Below are 17,561 nucleotides of genomic sequence, written 5' to 3'. Positions count from 1 at the left end.
CGAACGCAGTTTTTTGCAAAGAAAAAAAAACTGAGAAAAGACAACAAAGCTGCCTGTTAGCAAAAGGTATTGGGTCGATTATAAAACTAATTTTTAACACTGGAACACATCCATCTGTGTTAGTGGAAGCTTGACGTGTTTTGAATATTAATAACATTGAAAACTTCAAAGCTATGACCTCAATGATGGTAATTATTTCGAGGATATAACGTTCTAATTTTTTGCAAAGATATTCGATGAGAAAGAAACAAGCAGTAATACCTCGAAAATTTAACACAGTTATTCGTTGACTTATTTACTTTGACTTAATCAGCGGGCGGCTGTTAGAGCTTAACGCGGCCATCCGCATCAAGCAGAGGTGTGTCGTTCTTGAACATATTCAAGCTCATCCTGTTCGATCTTTACCCAGAGTTCGCATAGAATCCACCCATCCGTTGCTATTCCACAAACAACGGAATTTCAAGTATCGATTGAACTGCCTGTCAACGCCAAGTGTCGTCAGATCTTCCGTCACCACCTCCGTCCAGAACTTTCTTCTACGACCAGGAAGCCTGTTCCAATTAGGATGCTGAAGCATCCTCAAAACTCAAAAAAAAAAACTGAGAAAAGACAACAAAGCTGCCTGTTAGCAAAAGGTGTTGGGTCGATTATAAAACTAATTTTTAGCACTGGAACACATCCATCTGTGTTAGGACGATCAGACCACCTCCTCATAACGTGACCAAAGAAGGGAGGGCGAATTTCCACGACTAAATCAGAAGGCCAGGCAAGATGTTGACGTTTTCGCTGCTCTTCTGGCGTTAATGCGGGTTGTTCCTTGCCACATAAGCCCGATGATTCCTCTTAGGCGTGGATGCAATGGTGAGATTCGTCTGCTCGCAAAGGTACTATCAGGCGTTTTCCGGTGTGCGATGTCTGCTCCACTGGATAGAACCATTTTCAAGCGTATCGGTTGGTGTTCAGGTCCCATCTTTGCAATCGCATCAATTCCAACAACTACCGCCTGCTGACTTGATATCTTGAATATCAACGTTTAAGTTCATCATAAAACGCATCCTTCTTGTGGTCTTCTGTGGTAGGTACGTGAGCACTTACGATCCAGAGTTTGAGTTCTCGGTGAGCCCGCAATTGTACATAATCGCATCTTGACGGCATTGATCCAAACTCCTCCAAAGGTTGTTATAATCGTTCCTAACACATCACTACTGCGCAGCCTCCTTTCCTTTCATCAGTATCGCCGCAGTAGATGGTGTAATTGTCAATACTGATGAAAGAGCGAACCCTGATGCGTGTTTCCTGCAAAGCAGCAAACGGTGTATGCAGATATCGCAGAAGCCTTGATAGAGCGACCTGTAGGAGTTCATTTGACAGCGAATGGCAACATGGAATCTTTGGCGACAAACGTCACGAGACGGACGCGTGTCGCCAAAGATTCCATGTTTCCCTCAAACATTCGACCTTTCAGGGTATGGGCTCTGGCATGGTGCCAGACGACAGCAGCTTTTTGCAACGTATGGGAAGATTTTGCCATATAACAGTGCACGTTATATAGCTCATGCGTTCCCAATGCGTACACTGGAACGCCTGATTGCGTTTCACTAAAGCACGGCCACTATAAGCAGGTAGCAATCACACTTGTATACGCAGCCCCGGAGGCGGGTAATCCTGTGAATTCGTGCGTATCATCTTAATCTTCATGGATTCAAAAAGTCTAATTTATGTTTTAAAAAGAACTAGAAAACTTTAGAAAATAATAGTAACCCATCCTAGAAATTAAGAAAAAAAAACTGGAGTCTAAAAACGGTGCAGTTTTGATTAGTGTGACCAAAAACTTTCACTTAAAAGGTTGAAAAACGCAACACATACCTCAATCTGACATCTATTTTCTTAAAAATAAATCGTCACCAAAGTTGAAAAATCTTTGTAACAGGAAGCTGTACTATCTTAGTACGCATTGAAACTCATCCACCTCCATAATAATTCACATAGGTTTCACAAGTAGATGATTTGACGTGTTATAAGTGGTGAGTAATCTAACCTGCATCCACAAGGATCTATAAGGAAAGCTGCAGCGAACGAATATTCGCAGATGCTCTCCAAGGACACTAGGAGCTGAGCTACTCAAGCTTTCTCACCTAATCATTATTAGAAAAAAAATCTTTTAAAGAATGTGCTTTTTGTAAATTAATACCCAAATAAAACCATATCTTCTAAATACGTGCCTACAATGTTGGGTTTTTCCTTTCAAAAATCCCTGAGCGCAATCACCTATCGAACTATTAGTCGTAGAATTCATTTTATGCTGATTCTACTAGAAATTTAATGTTCATCTTGAGCGTTACACTCTTGTGATTTGTAGCCGTATACCTTTTTTGTGGTTTTGATTGTACTTTGAGCGTTCTTTGAAGTAGTACTTTGTTATATAGAATAGGGTTGTTAACCAAGCTCTTATCCTATTGCAATCAGTGTTTGAATTCTTGCGCATTACCTGCCGTTTTAGAATTTCTGCTCTAGAAGTGTTTTTCATTTTTCTAAAAGTTCTTTTTTGAACGTTTTTTTTGAAACTGAGAGCTTGAATGAGTGTCAAACCTCGTACAGTGATCCTCCGAAGATTGTAAACGATAAAGTGGATTGAAGATGATGCAGGGATGCAAAGGAATGGGGACGTAAGGGAATGTGCGGTGGGCGGTAGTGCATGAAGTGTAACATGACAACCAGGACATTGTGTAGTATTAGATAATTACATACATTATAAAATGTTGCAATAAATAATATTAGATGATTACATAAACTGCAAAATATTATATTGCATTTCAGGTGTACGACAGGACATATCACGGAGTTATTTGCGATCTTTGAGACCTTGCAATATGCACAGAATCTGAGTCTCAAGTTCCTAATTCTTTGGAAAAAGTTTGACTCAGTGGGTTGTCGAACGTGCGTCGTCCTATTCTCATATTAAAGGATAAAGTCGTTGGCGTTAATCAATCCGCTTGGGGTACGCCCCCACGTTCACTTCAATTCAGAATCCTTTGAGGTTCACGAACGTGCAACTGGCCTATACAATGACTTGCGGTGTCAAGTCAGTGTTTTTATCCTCTCGGACAAGTCTGGGAGCAAATTATCGACCCCGGAGGCATGAAAGGCTTGGTGAGCACTCGGGCAGATTCGAACCTCTAACCACTACATTACATCCGCCCTATTGTCATATTGTAAAAACAAAATGTTGATTTTTTCATTTTTTTCTTCCGTCGTTCCTCTGTAATTTGTCCTATGCGTATGACTCTTCTTTTTTTTTCGTCGTATTATGCCCTTTCGTTAGTGCTTAAAAATAGTTAAGAGATTTAGAAAAAAAAACGAATAAAGTAAAAATTAGAATATTTCAATACTAATATTTTAACAGCATTTCAGCTAATTTGCTTCTTCTGCTACTTGGTGTTTCTTCGTTTCTATCGCCCACCGATTTTCTCATCAACCATTTGTTCCTAGGCTAATTTTCGAGTTTTCTTTTTTGAAGCACATTTTTTGAAGCAGTCTTTTTCCAATATATTGAATTGGCAGCAACCGAGAATCGTCGCAGGAACGTTGGAGGAGGAGGAGGGGAAAAGAAGAAGAAGAGGAGGAGGGTCCCATCACCACGCTTGACCTTGGTTCTATATGATCTGCTGCGCTGTTACTCAGTTCTGCTGCGAAACTAACTCACATTTGGATAGTTAACATATTTCAGATGTCGTAAGATGTTCTCTTGAATGTGGTTGCATTGTTTTTGTTTATTTGTTTAATGTTTAATGTTATTTTTTAACTAATGTTCGTTCTATTTTTATTGCATGGCTCAGTCCCCTCAATATCGTTGAAAATGGGAATTGCTTTCCAAAACACTGGCGCTTGCAAAAAATCTTAGCCAATAATCGTAAAAGTACGAAATGCACTAATAAACCCTAGTTTAATAACCATTTAGCGTTCCCAGCGACACTGGTTGCTCGACATGTTCTATGACTTCTTTCTAAAATGCTGTAAGATCCGTGCCATAGACTTTTTGCTTGACTTTATCTTGATTGCTGTGGGCCACATCTAGAAAATCCCGTGCTGCAACTCTCCGCGGTTTCGTTGTTCTGGAGTGCACAACAATCTCAGCTCAGTGTTTTATCGATAATTTCCTTCTTGTTTTTTAATCCAATTCTTTAACTGCAACTTTCCTTTTGTTCATATTGGCAGAAAACTTGAAGGACTCTACTCTCATATTCCGAAGTCAGCTTTTCAGTATTATCGATGAAATTTGGTCTGGATGCAGCGAATTACAGCGCAGACCAAATTTTTCGGGAAAGCTACATGCAGGAAGGAGGAAGGGTAAACGGCGAGAAAACGATGGTAGTTCCCAAGAAAGCGGAATTGAAGCCTCTAATTGCAACGTATGAGGTTGAGGAGAGCATCATGAACTGAATAAACCTCATATACAGCGACTTGAAGAAGTTCACTACAAAGTTTGCTAAAATGGAAATGATTGTTATCTAGTAGCTCCGCAGCCACCAGTAGCTCACAGCTACCAAGACAAATGCAGTGGTTCTTGTGTTAGTAATACATTTATAGTGTCATCAAAAGGACGTGAAGCACGTATAGTAGGGTTAAAATGAAACGAAGCACGTACCCAGTTGTATATGCGCTCCTCTCGAGACGCTTCGGTGTAACGTAGCGGACAGGAGCGTTCTGAACAGTTGCCGTGCTGCTGAGCGGCTCCGCGGTCTTTATGGTTATTGAGCGCATTGTTGTGAATAGTCAATAACCACCAAAACCGGTGAGCCGCCAAACCGCGCGCCCGCGCGGCTCTCAACTCTGCGGGCAGCTTTGCTGTCACCATCCATCGCTGTAGTTTACGACGGTCCCAACCCCAACTTCCAACTGCTACCTCCGCCGCGCCGTTTCAAGCGCGTACGCAAATGCATCGCAACCACACTCGTGATTCATGTCGTTTTGACTCCATTATACCTGTCTCGAATGCGCCCAAAGATTGCTCAAACGTCTTGTCCCTGCGATGAACACAGCATTATAGGTTCCTCTAACCTATCTCTGGAATTACCAGCTCGAAAGCTTGAGACTTAAGACTTGTGGAGTTATCAGAGTCCAGGTACAGATAGATATTAGTGGCATCCGTTCACATCAGCGAGCCGAGATGTTATATTCATAGTCATCGGTACATTAAATCGGAGGTTCAGCAAACGAATATACTTGCTCATCCTGCTCAACCGGTATGTACAGCTGGGAGCATTAGCATTAAAAGCTTGACAAAGAAGTAAAAGGAAATACTAGCAATACTGGACCTAAAATTTAAGAGCAAGGCTTCAAGCTTTTGTAGTAAAGTAGAAAGCGGATAGTTTGATGCAAAAGTATCGTTTAAGAAATACAACCTTTCTGCGAGCGACATAACTAATAAAGCAAAGACAAACAGCAAACAGATTAAACAGTAAAACAAACAAATCATAGGTATCGAAAGGTTGAAATAAAAACGAATTTGGAAGAAACGCTCAGAAAATTGTCATGGTAGGGGGAAAAGGGGGTTCAACTTGGAATTGGTTTGTAAACATAATTTGTTTCTTAAGGAAGACGAGTTGTCCATTGGGAAGCGATGAAATTAAGAAAAGGAGTTCACGGAATTTCAAAGTTTAAAAAATCGTGCTAGATCAAATTCTCTTAGCCTGTGTTTAAAAAATTGTAGCTCTTTTCGGCCATATATGCATACATAGGAAGTTAGCGAAGACATTTAGCGGTTAGAATGAAGAATTACTAGAGAGATAATAGTATTATACTTTGTGTTGAAGTCTACGCTGTATAATCCAATTTGTATTCGAAGATTTGTCGAAAGAGTGGGATACCATTAAAGATCTAGCAGTACTCATAGATCTTCAATGATATCCCACTCTTCCGAAAAATGTCATAGTTCACTGGTTCGGCGTTGCCGTGATGCATAACGCGACGTTTGTTAGGATAGGATAAATTGCAAGCCATCTGGATGCCGAGAGGACAGTATCAACCGCGGTAGACTGTAAATAGGAGCTCATTACATCACGGTTATAGAAGCTGTAGATACAGCAAATTTTAATATCGTTAGAACTCTGAGAAAAGTTGATAGATCTGCTGTATACAAAAGGAATAGTAGGGGGTGGTGGGGGTCGTGCTTCTTGATCCACGGATCTCCTTCACTAGAGGGATCACAGCCGGTTAGTCGCGAGGCTACGCGGCGCGTCCCCGGGTGGCGGATAGGGGGCTAATCGCGGACCAAAAACGACCTTGTGCTTGCCCAGAGACGCAGGTGGATTTATGGGATGGACTCCCTGTTTCTGCTGAGCCAGGACTGACTAATGACATCCTTGTATATCGCATGTCGGTCCGGCCAAAAGCCTGCAATCAAGTGACTGGGAGGTGCAAAGGAGGCGGTTTGGAGTCGCCTCCAACAAATTAGCTCCACATGTCCACTCCGGGAGAACGAAAGTTCACCCAGAAACTCATGGGACTAGGGGCTTGCAATCTGCCCATGGGTTTTAAAATTTTTGCGCAAAACACAGTAATAGAAAAGAGTCTCCTGATTCCGGAGGAAAGCACGGTAGCGCCAGGTAGGACGGGGTTGCAGGAGTCATGTAGGCTACCAAAACGGAAAAGGACTAGGATGGCGATCTGTACTTATAACGCACGTACGCTTGCATCGGAAGCGGCCATCGAAGATCTGATGATGCAAGCCAAGAAGATCAAGTACGATGTCATCGAACTGACCGACACGAGACGACGTCACCCTTTCAACGTCGTATATGAAACTGGAGAAGAACTGTTCTTAGGAACATGCGACAGTAGAGGTGTTGGTGGAGTTGGCGTCCTCGTCAACACGAGTATGGCAAAGAACATCGACTCTTTTGAACAGCTTACGATCCGAATCGAACGTCTGCGGATGAGAAGATGTGTGGTCCAACAAAAGCTTTGACTATCTTCGTCGCTTACGCTCCAACATCAAGCTACGAAGAAGAAGAAGTCGAAGCTTTCTATATGGACCTAGAGAAGTTCTACCGAGAAGATCATGCCTTCTACAAGGTCATAATTGGCGATTTCAACGCCAAAGTTGGCCCAAGAAGAACGCCGGAGGAACTTCACATCGGGACCCGCGGCCTACAATGGAATGACCAGGGGGGAGAGGCTCTCCGAGTTCATCATGACGACTAAGACCATCCATGGGAACTCGCAATTCCAGAAGCCTTCTTCTCTACGCTGGACGTGGGAGTCACCCGGTGGAGGGTACCGTAATGCAATAGACCACATCATCGTCAATAAAAGGTTCTGCCTGACTGATGTCGCTGTTGTATCAAAGTTCTATACGGGATCGGACCATCCTCCGAGGAAGATTTTCTTTCACAAGGAGAGAAGAGAAAGCCTTCAGGTTCAGAGAGAGAAATCCCAGAACTATCATCAACTGGGATCTCTTCGCTACGCTAGCCGTCTTTTGGGAAGATTCCGCAATGGACAACATCGAAGAGGAATATGACCGGCTTGTTGAACACCTTCACGACGGCGCGATGAAGGCTGAGAGTTTTAAAACCACCAAGAGACGTCTGTCTCTTGAAACTCTTGAGCTGATACGCCAGCGTGGAGCAGCACGAGCCGCAGGGAACCAAGAACTCACGTCCGAGCTCGCAAGGCTTTGCAGAGAGGCGATAAAGGAAGACCTTAAAGACAGAAGAGCAGAAGTGCTGGCTATCCTATCATATCCGGTCCCGACAGAGTAAGACCAGAACACCTGAAGAGCCTTCTGCCAGTACTCATCAACACCCTGGCGAGGCTCTTTACACGTTATCTGTCGGAATGCAAGGTTCCTAAGCAGTGGAAGACCAGCAAGACCGTGTTGTTGTATAAAAAGGGAGATCCACATGATATCGGCAACTATCGTCCAATCTGCCTACTGTCCATCATCTACAAGCTCTTTACAAGAGTAATCCTTAATAGGATTGAAAAAGTTTTGGATGGCCATGCGAGCAAGCAGGGTTTCGAAAAGGATTCAGCACGATTGACCACATTCACACTGTTTCGAAACTCATCGAGGTATCACGAGAGTACAAGATGCCGCTCTCTCTCACCTTCATCGACCTAAAGAAGGCCTTCGACTCAGTTGAGACGGAAGCGGTCGTGGTAGCTTTGGACAACCAAGGCGTCCCTACTCAGTACATAAAGGTACTTCGAGAGCTGTACGTAACTTCACGGCCGGGAGTTCGCCATTCTACAAGAACATCATCATCGACGTGAAGAGGGAGTCCGACAGGGTGATACAATCTCACCCAAAAAATTCACAACCACCCTCGAGAACGCAATGCGAGAGTTGGAATGGGACGACATGGGAGTGGAGGTTGATGATCGGCACCTACATCATTTGCCCTTTGCTGATGACATCGTACTGATAACACTTCGCATCAGCCAAGCGGAACGAATGCTGACCGAATTCGACGAAACATGTGGATGCATCGGTCTTCAGCTGAATCTACAAAAGACGATGTTCATGCGGAACGGATGGATCTCGGATGCCCCATTCACGCTCAACGGAACGAACATTTCTGAATGCACCAGCTACGTTTATCTGGGTCGGGAACTGAACATGATGAACGACGTGACCCCCGAGTTGGGCAAGAGGAGACGAGCGGCTTGGGGAGCGTACAAGAGCATCGAAGATGTAGTGAAGAAGACTAGGAACACCCGGCTCCGTGCTCACCTCTTCAGCACCACCGTACTTCCTGCTTTGACCTATGCTTCGGGAACCTGGGCATTTCGCAAGCAAGAAGAAAACGCGGTGAGCGTCATTTGAACGTGCAATGGAGAAAGTTATGCTAGGAGTATCCCGCTTCACGCAAGTGAGGGACGGGATTTGAAGCTCTCTCCCACGTCAACGATCGAAGATGAGAGACGCCGCCGCATTTGCCAAGGAAAGTAAAATAAGGTGGGCCGGACACGTGATGCGCTTTAATGACAACCGTTGGATCAGAGCCGTGAGCGACTGGGTTCCCCGCGACATTAAGCGCACTACAGGAAGACCGCCGACCCGATGGTCAGATTTCTTCACGAAGTCCTTCAAAGAAAATTATGATGCTCTTCGTGTCCCACACGAAAGGAGGAACCACTGAGCTACTCTGGCACGCGATCGGGACAAATGGAAGAATTACTGGCGCCCGCTCGACCAGTTCGAAGATCAACGGGAGTCAAGGTGATCAAGGTGATCAAGCATAGTAACATTGGGTAATCCTGCCAATTTTGCGGTCACCGTCCATGTCCTGCTACGGTATTGTCTGCCAGTGTAGATGGAGAATGGTATACTTGTATAAACGTTAAATGTATCTTGACCCAGATTGTTGTGAAGTTGGAATTTTGGCAGTCGAGAACTTGTTGCAAATACTCATAGTCGTATCCATTTTTAGAAAAAAAAAACTTGTACGCCCTCATAGATTCTGTATAAGAAAGACACTGTTCTACCTAAATGGCTTCTGTTCAAACGAGAAGATTGATCGAAAAAGTTGACAGTGAAGATATTAATAAAAATATTGCAAAAAAAAATATATCGATAAAGATGTTGTTTCTGGTGGAAGAGAAACAGTTTGATTGCTATTGGGTTGTGGACTAAGTTTGTAGCGTTTTTATATTTTCTTTGTTTTACACCAATTTTTTTGCTGCTTGACAAAGTTTATAATATTCGTTTGTTAGAGCTCTTTCTGCTCTACAAAACTGTATTAATTGTCTTTTTGAGTAATTTAATTTTTGATTACTTTTTAGGCTTAGAAATGGAGTATCCGGGAGGTTAAAATCAACATTTTCGACACCTGCTCTTTTTCGCTTTTCATAGAGGACAGAAAGCTGCTGAAGCAGCTCGGGACATTTGCAACGTATACGGCGAGGGTGTCATGGGCGAGTCTACAGCACGGAAATGGTTTTCAAAGTTCAAAAATGGCGATTTTAACGTCGTGAAACAGGCTATGCGAGTGAAAAGACCCCACCGACAAGGCCAAACCATACTCCTTCACGACAATGCCAGGCCCCATGTTACCATCTTTTTCCACTCCCTGTCAAACCATATGAGGGGCGTTACCTTCGACAATGAAGAAGACCTTAAAAACTGGTTCAACGACTTCATCGATACCAGACCGGGCAATTTTTGGCGGGACAGCATCGGCAAATTGGTCGAGAGGTGGGAGGAGGTCGTAAACAACAACGGCGAATACATAATCGATTAATTTATTGTTAATATTAATGATTTTTGATTAAATGAATGTCCTTGATAAGAACGCTACGAACTTATTCCCCAACCCAATACATGGTAGATGGACTTCGTATAATCAATTTTACTATGTCGCGCCTAACTTTGACACCAAAACTTTCTCCTACAATCGGGGACCCAAGTGCAGATGAGGGGCTATCAATAACGTCCTCAGCGGCCATGTCTAGACATAGCTTTTCGATAAGTTAAAAACTTCATTTGGAAATCTCTTACTTTGATGTTATGTCAATATAAAGAAAGGGAAGACGCCTCACATTTCCAATGCATAACTTTGCGCGGCTATTTCGCTGAATATTAATACGACTAATGATGTTACCTGGAAGTTCTAGGTTCCCAAGACCACCGTTTAGACTATATAATTTTCAAAACCTGAAGTGAAAGCAATTGTATCTACACTTGGTAAAAAAAAGTTTTTGCTGATACCTCGTGCCATTTTTCAAAATCCCTCTTTGAAATATGAGAGTTATTTCTGCGGCACCTTGTGGAACAGAAAATCATGTTTCAATATCTATTATTTTCTGCCTTGAATTTCCCCTCCCAGTGCAGTGTGGAGCCTTACAATGAGTTGCGGGGGCGAACCGTTGTATCACATCGATGCTTTAATCCTACCACGCAAGTCTGTAAGCAATTTATCTCGGAGGACTGAAGTGCTTGGCTGGCACTAGAACGTACTCGAACCATCAATGGTGCAGTTAGTGCCGGAGCTCTTACCAAGAGCGCTACACCCGCCAGATTTTCAAAAACGTAGTGGAATGTATAAGATGGCAGATATGGGTGACTCGGAAGACGAAGATGACGGCTGACGACCAGAGAGAGAGTTTAGTCCGAACGTTCTTGCTTCCACTCTCCCGTCATTGTGTTTGTACTCCAGTTGTTGGAGCCATGTCGTGTGCCGAGTACAGTGTGCGTCTACTGATGGAAAACTAGTAGTCTTTCTTGTAGTTGTGTGCAGATTGCTTTTTTGTCTCTCATGTTTTATCGACACGTTACTATAAAACAAATTGGTACTTTTCGCCGGAAATGCCCGTTATCGTTTACGATTGTTCACTGTTGTTGAGCTATGTGATTGTTATCACAAATGTATAAATATTCAAATAAAAACGTATCAAATAACAATATTTAAACAAATTGTACGAAATGTTTATCATTAGTTCTTCCAGAAGCATCAAAACGAGAGATCACAGAATTATCAGTGCGGCGCAAGTATGTTAACAGTGCAAACTGAAGGTTTTGTCGCCTTTTAGCTTTTCTTCTAAACAAACAAAAAAACTGGACGCGCAAAGACATGATTCAAGAACCATTTGACCTTCGTTCAATATCAAGGCACATGTACCCCGAGTAGGGCAGATGTTGCTTTTGCTCTGTGTGAAGGCTGCTATTCCTGCTGGAAGATTCCAATACTTTCCAATACTTCGTCTTGTTGCTTATTAACTACCAAACACCAAACAATGCGCCCATACTTTCAGCCTTTCAGCACTACAAAATTGACTATGTAGCAATCTCTCCATGAAAGGGCGTGTAGATCATGCGAATGAGCATGATCGTCCTCAATTCCTCCTAAATGTCCACAAAAAAGATATGGGAAACCCCCTTAGTTGCTATGAGGTTCCTAGAGCGCGCAACCATTGCACACGATTCTGTTACTTCAGTAACTTATTCATTGGTTTTACTTGAATAATGTCCTGAGGAGATCACAATGATTTTGACCGCTCGATCGCGGACGCGGCGCGTTCTAACGCGCCTCATAAGAACTAAGGCGATTTTTGAGAAATTAAGGACGGGACAATAACAGGGAATCTAGGAGGTCAACGCTCATACTCGTACGCTACATACAATGTGGAATCTATACTGTCCCAATAAGGTCTCATGTACCGTTAATTTTGTGATATGCTGCCTTTAAGAGCTCACTACACCTTCTTGAGAGTCTGATGATTTTTATTTCTAGTTCTGTGATATTTGTTGCTTGCAAATAGTGACATTTTTACAAGAAAACATTCACAGAGATCGACGATAAGATACCATCAACAAATCATGGAGAATAATGGAACAAAACGTAGCACTCTGAAATGAACACGCATGCATCAAAAAGAAACAACCGAATTAACCACGTGCAATACTTACTGAAGAGATCAGGAGTTAGCCAAAGTAATTGGCTGCAGCCGACTCGACAACACATGACACAGTTAATTTTTATATGCGTCATTCATCTTGCTTACGTTTTCTGGAAAAATTCCTTCGTTTTGCTCTAGTCAATGTTAGATCGCTAGAAAACCACATCATTTGTATTATGAAAGGAATTCATACTTAATTCGAAGAGAAATTTCTATCTGCTTTGTTGTTTGATGCTGTTGTGGTAAAATTGTTGCCGTTGCGAGCTGAGAAAGTAGTCGTTAAAGGATATGGTGTAATTTGTTAACGATACTCACTCGCTGTATCTGTATGAGCGAACAGTGAAATGTCTAAACTAGTTTGTGCCTTAACTCCTGTCATGTTTTGTCTTGTTTCGTTTTGTGGGCCTCACTGAATTGGTTTGGGTAACTCCCGAGCGCCTCCATTTAAAAATTGATGCATATATTGAAACCTGTGTTATGAATGAGATGATACGTTTCATTATAGGTTCTTTCGACTGTGGCCGGGTGGAGTCGGAAGCGGTGTCGTTTGATTGTGGCTTGTTGGCTTATGTCAGCAGCGCAGGAGTCGTCGTTTATTCTTCGGAGTCGTAGAACCAACTATGACCACTATGAAGTGCAAAGTTGACCTCGTTTTGAAGCTGCCACATTTTGGTTTTCAAATGTGCGGTTAACGCAGTGCTGCGAAGGAAATATTAGTTTCTATCCTTTGTACGGAAACTAGTGCGATTGGGTTGCTGCCCTAGAGTGCTAGTGGTACCGTGGCATTAATGTCCATTACTAAGAAGTCTTTCATGCGGACGTCTTCATAAGATATTGCCAGGTGTATACACAATTCACAGTACCGAAGTTGAGTGCACCATAGAATAAACTACATAGAGTTGTGCACAAAGGATAAACTATCCAGAAGCGGCAGCGCTGATCCAACGTCAGGATATTTATTACCGGTAGATGAAAAAACAGCTTCAAAGAAATAGTTATGCTTAGGTCATCACTACACAACTGTCGGTTGGATGATATATTTTCAGTTCGACAAGGCATTTCCCATGGCCTCTAGGATGGTAGAATATAGCTTCTGCGCAAAAGTAATCTTGAGTGTCAGTGACAACCGGGTGATGCTCTCTTCACTTGATTTCGCGTCACTGCTATCTGGATAAAGTGTCTCCTTGAGGGTGCCATCTGGCAAGTTGAGAGTGTTATCCACATGACACTGCTATGATAGATTGCCAAGAGTGGCACTCCTTCGTAACAGTGCCGTGTAGATAACGACCAATGTAGATAACGACCGACACTGAATGAAAGACACTCATTATTGTTGGATATTAGACCATCTACTGCGGCGATGCCGATGAAAACAAGGTAACAAACTGGTAGCTGTGAGAAATGAGCAGAAGGACATAATGTGGTGACAGCGGAACCTGGCTCAACGTTTTCCTTTGCACGACAGGAATCACAGATGAGTTAACTGTGGATCGTAATGCCGATGCGCCTACGCAAACCGCTGAGGACAACAAGAAGGACGCCTTCTACGTAGAACTTAATGCGTTGATGTCTAAAATACTCACCCACCAAGTGGTCAAAAGTCGAAATCAGCGCGAATGTGCTAAGAAATTGGTATTATCCGGCCGAGTATTGGTCGACATCGGAAGCAAAGGGTAACATATAGCTGCCACGTTCAAGAGGAATCATCGCTGACATCAGCTCACGTGGTGAAGTTCAACCATTTTGGCGCCTGAACAGCAGCGCAAGCGAAATATGACGACTCTCAATGCTGAGCTCGACTATATTCTGACGAGGAGCGTTCCTAGGTCAGATATCCAAAATTCTAAAGCTGTCTGCGACACTTTAAAACCTTGTCGAAAGCATCAGCTCCTGACTTCGAGCACGCTCATAGACCGACATTTGCGGCTAACATCGACAAAGTCAGAGGTTCTGGTCTATATCTAAAAGATGAAGAATGAAGAATTTGGCGGTGAAGTTAGCGCAGAAACGCGGAAAAATTGAGAAATCTCACTGCTGTGTGCTATGGACATGGCTTTGGAGAGAATTATCTTCCACCGATTTGTCAAACTTAGCGAAGAAACGGCACGCGACGAGCAAGCTGCGACCTTCTCAATGTCCTCCGTTGGAGCACCAAAAAGTTCGCTCGTCTACTTGATAGCATGTATCAACGAACAACTGCTGTAGTTCGACCACCAACTGTGTGTATAACACCGTTTGGAACGGTAACTGGAGTAAGATAAGGGAAGTGGGAAGACCCTTTCTATTTAATCAACCTTAACTGAGTACGCTGACGACAGTGTGATATTTTGATATTCGCGGAAAGCAGTGCGAAACTTCAACATGTTGTCAATCTCGTGTTGAAGCTAGCATATGGACTGCGTCTACTCCCTGATAAGTGCAAGAAGATATGTGTCCATTCGAGACATCGAACGGGAATCAGCATGGACGCAGAACCGATCGAACTCATCGATAAGTTCTGTTACATGGCTTGCACGCTGGAGAACAACGGTATCTAAGGGAACGATATTTAGCAAAGATGCGCTTATGCCATTTCTGCATTTAACTCGATAACGAAATGTCTCCGGCCGACCTCCTTCACCAACGAATTCAAAATGCGAGTCTACCTATCCGCAATTCGCTCCATCATGATGTACGAATCGGAGACTTAGACAGCACTATCAACGTTGAAAGAGAGGCTTGATCCTATGAAAAAAGCTGCTTCGATGGCTGCCAATCTATTTTTGGCGTAGCGTACCCCACAGCGATGATCCTTGCGTAGAACTCTGTGGTGCACCGCGGACGACACGTGGAACTTATCGAAATCTGACAGTGCCATCGAAAGTGGGCACAGAAACTCGTCTTCGCTTCTTTGGTTATATACTGAGGAGACTAGAAGATCGCCTTGTTCAACAAGTTCCAAAGAGTTTGTCGGGTTCAATCTGGAAATGGCCACCTGGCCGAAAGCGGAAGTTTTGGACTGAAACAGTGAAGAAGGACTTGAGGACAGTCGGCGTGGATGGACAGTTCAGGTCAGACGTAAACTTTCGCAGGAAGTGGAATAGCGACAAATGGATAGATTTTATCTAAACGCTTGCTAAAGATCGAGAAAGTTGAAGAGACCTATACTCAAGGACGACCCACCTCAGCGAGGATATGGGCAATCGCGGCTGACAATAATATCACACCGCCAATCAAGTATGTAAGTTAGTAGCCAAGTAATAAATGTTTGAGGGGAAAAGCACAACGCCATCCATTTCCGCCACTTTTGTTTGTTTTTATTTGAACATATTGCTGCGTGGACTTCACTAACTTCCGGAAGGTCGCTTGTAGTCGCAGCGCGTGCATAAGTGTGGCGCGTTACGAGATGATTCGTAGGAAACCGGGACCGTATTCTACACTTTTTCTCAGAATAATTAAAGATTATTGAGCGTAATGACGGTCTCAAACGCGATCTACCTTAACTTTGTCTTATCCTGGAGAGATTTCAACACCGTTAATTTCGCGCTATGTGGGATTTGATGAAGGATAAACCTCTCAGGCACCAGTCGAAATTAGTATCAGTTGAACCTTCTTCTCCTTTTCAAAGACCTCAAAGATTTACTACTGACATGAAAATAATGTATGACTCTATTCGAAGGAATAATTTAATCATGAACATTAGAATGTATCTATACATTATAAATTCTTACCACATATGACACAATATATATATATATATATATTCAAAATAAGCATGAACGGACAGCTGTTTCATGGAATCCCCCGAATTGAGAAGAATGTGCATTTTTGGAACTTTAATTTCTAATTTGAATAATATTTCCTTCTAGACCCCTTTGTTGGACAGAAGTTCTCAAAACAATTCATTGACCAACAAAATCTTTTTTTTTTAACAGCTTTTTAGTTCCTGCAATTCTTCGAGGCAATTGTACTTTCTCTAACGCACTTTCTATCGTAATTTACAGAGCAAAAGCTTAAGTAGCTGATGAAACAATTTTTTTTTAACATCATTATCACTAATAAGTTTGATATCGATATCTCAAATTAGGACTCATGCTACTACTTTCGAGGTACTAACTCGTTTATGATCGCTTTCACAATAACATTTTCTATTAAAATTTTATTAGCCTACAATGGTGTCTTGACGCGACAAGTGATACATATTCTTAAGAATTCAAAATACGTTCTAGAAAAATGTAACTTATACAAAAATGTAAAAATAGCCTGACAAATCGAGCGAGGAATGCCCGAACACTGCTCTTTGTTGTGTGTACAAGTGCGCAAACTTTCTTCGATTATCGCCCAAGACTTTGGTGCTTTAAAAGTTTGTGGTAATCACAGCGAGCAATTTTCTCCTTAATCAAAGTGGTGGTTATAACTTTATCGGTGCGATATGTCTAAGATATGACTAACTGATAGAACTCAAATATAGAAAGAAACTCATGCACAGAACATGTCGCGGAATGTTGTTGTTCTATGATCCGTAGCAAGTTGTTAGGGAGACGGAATCACACAAAGTTGTTCGACAAACTTTCTTCTGAATTACTAGAGGAATCGAACATACTCATGCTGACGTTCGTGAACTACATTCTTGTCCTTAACTTTAAAATCCGAACAGTATCATTTTCGTTATACGCTGCCTTCAATAACATTCTCAGAAGCCGAAAGTGCAAAACTATACGCCTATTAAAAATAACTTTGAAAAGCCTCGAAAACCAGACGTCCCAAGAGCTGTTATTAGCCTTTGTATCGGAAAGAAAGTACAGTGCTACTCATCCAATTATTAAGTATAGTCATATTGAATGGCGGTTTTGAGGTGCGTGAGTGAAGCGATCTTAAAGGCATCACCCCACGAATCTGAGGTGGTGCAGATTTTAGGTGGAGTATTCGTATACGGAATGGAAGACTATGGAGAGGGGGGAGGGGGTGATTCCGTCCATTTCTTCTTAATTGCAGTAAAAAACGGCCCGGAAGATACGGCTTCAGGCGCTTTGGCGCACTATTTTCTACAGGGAGTTCGACTGGAGCGCGCCAGCCTTGTGCGGCGCCGCATCTTCCGGGCCGTTTTTTACGGCAATTACGAAGAAATGGACGGAATCACCCCCTTCACCGTAGTCTTCCATACCGCATACGAATACTCC

The 17,561-nt window shown here is 42.7% G+C and overlaps 4 protein-coding genes across 6 annotated transcripts; 3 read left to right on the top strand and 1 right to left on the bottom strand.

Annotated features, from left to right (window-relative positions):
• Nucleotides 1-754: 754 nt before the first annotated feature.
• On the bottom strand, nucleotides 755-1,155 carry RB195_017270 (uncharacterized protein; the record flags this gene model as incomplete). Its single annotated transcript, XM_064184201.1, has 2 exons — nucleotides 755-1,018; nucleotides 1,096-1,155. The coding sequence occupies 2 exons, from the start codon at nucleotides 1,153-1,155 to the stop codon at nucleotides 755-757; spliced, it is 324 nt and encodes a 107-aa protein (XP_064040082.1).
• Nucleotides 1,156-6,658: 5,503 nt separating this feature from the next.
• RB195_017269 (uncharacterized protein) lies at nucleotides 6,659-7,203 on the top strand (the record flags this gene model as incomplete). Its single annotated transcript, XM_064184200.1, has 2 exons — nucleotides 6,659-6,842; nucleotides 6,908-7,203. 2 exons carry the CDS (start codon nucleotides 6,659-6,661, stop codon nucleotides 7,201-7,203), a joined length of 480 nt encoding a protein of 159 aa, XP_064040081.1.
• A 125-nt stretch (nucleotides 7,204-7,328) lies between these two features.
• RB195_017268 (uncharacterized protein) lies at nucleotides 7,329-7,763 on the top strand (the record flags this gene model as incomplete). 2 transcript variants are annotated; one of them, XM_064184199.1, is made up of 1 exon in its annotated part: nucleotides 7,329-7,763. In XM_064184199.1, one exon carries the CDS (start codon nucleotides 7,329-7,331, stop codon nucleotides 7,761-7,763), a length of 435 nt encoding a protein of 144 aa, XP_064040079.1. The 2 variants fall into 2 exon arrangements, with proteins under 2 accessions (XP_064040079.1, XP_064040080.1); XM_064184198.1 differs by having other exon boundaries at nucleotides 7,497-7,763.
• Nucleotides 7,764-8,094: 331 nt separating this feature from the next.
• Nucleotides 8,095-9,249, top strand: RB195_017267 (uncharacterized protein; the record flags this gene model as incomplete). Of its 2 annotated transcripts, XM_064184197.1 has the most annotated exons (3): nucleotides 8,095-8,205; nucleotides 8,294-8,815; nucleotides 9,052-9,249. In XM_064184197.1, 3 exons carry the CDS (start codon nucleotides 8,095-8,097, stop codon nucleotides 9,247-9,249), a joined length of 831 nt encoding a protein of 276 aa, XP_064040077.1. The 2 variants fall into 2 exon arrangements, with proteins under 2 accessions (XP_064040077.1, XP_064040078.1); XM_064184196.1 differs by lacking the exons at nucleotides 8,095-8,205; nucleotides 9,052-9,249 and having other exon boundaries at nucleotides 8,342-8,830.
• Between the last annotated feature and the right edge of the window lie 8,312 nt (nucleotides 9,250-17,561).

The sequence above is a fragment of the Necator americanus genome, chromosome II, assembly GCF_031761385.1.
Source record: "Necator americanus strain Aroian chromosome II, whole genome shotgun sequence".
Lineage (NCBI taxonomy): Eukaryota > Metazoa > Nematoda > Chromadorea > Rhabditida > Ancylostomatidae > Necator > Necator americanus.
Note: the sequence above shows the minus strand (reverse complement) of the source record. Positions and strands in the feature narration are given on the sequence as shown.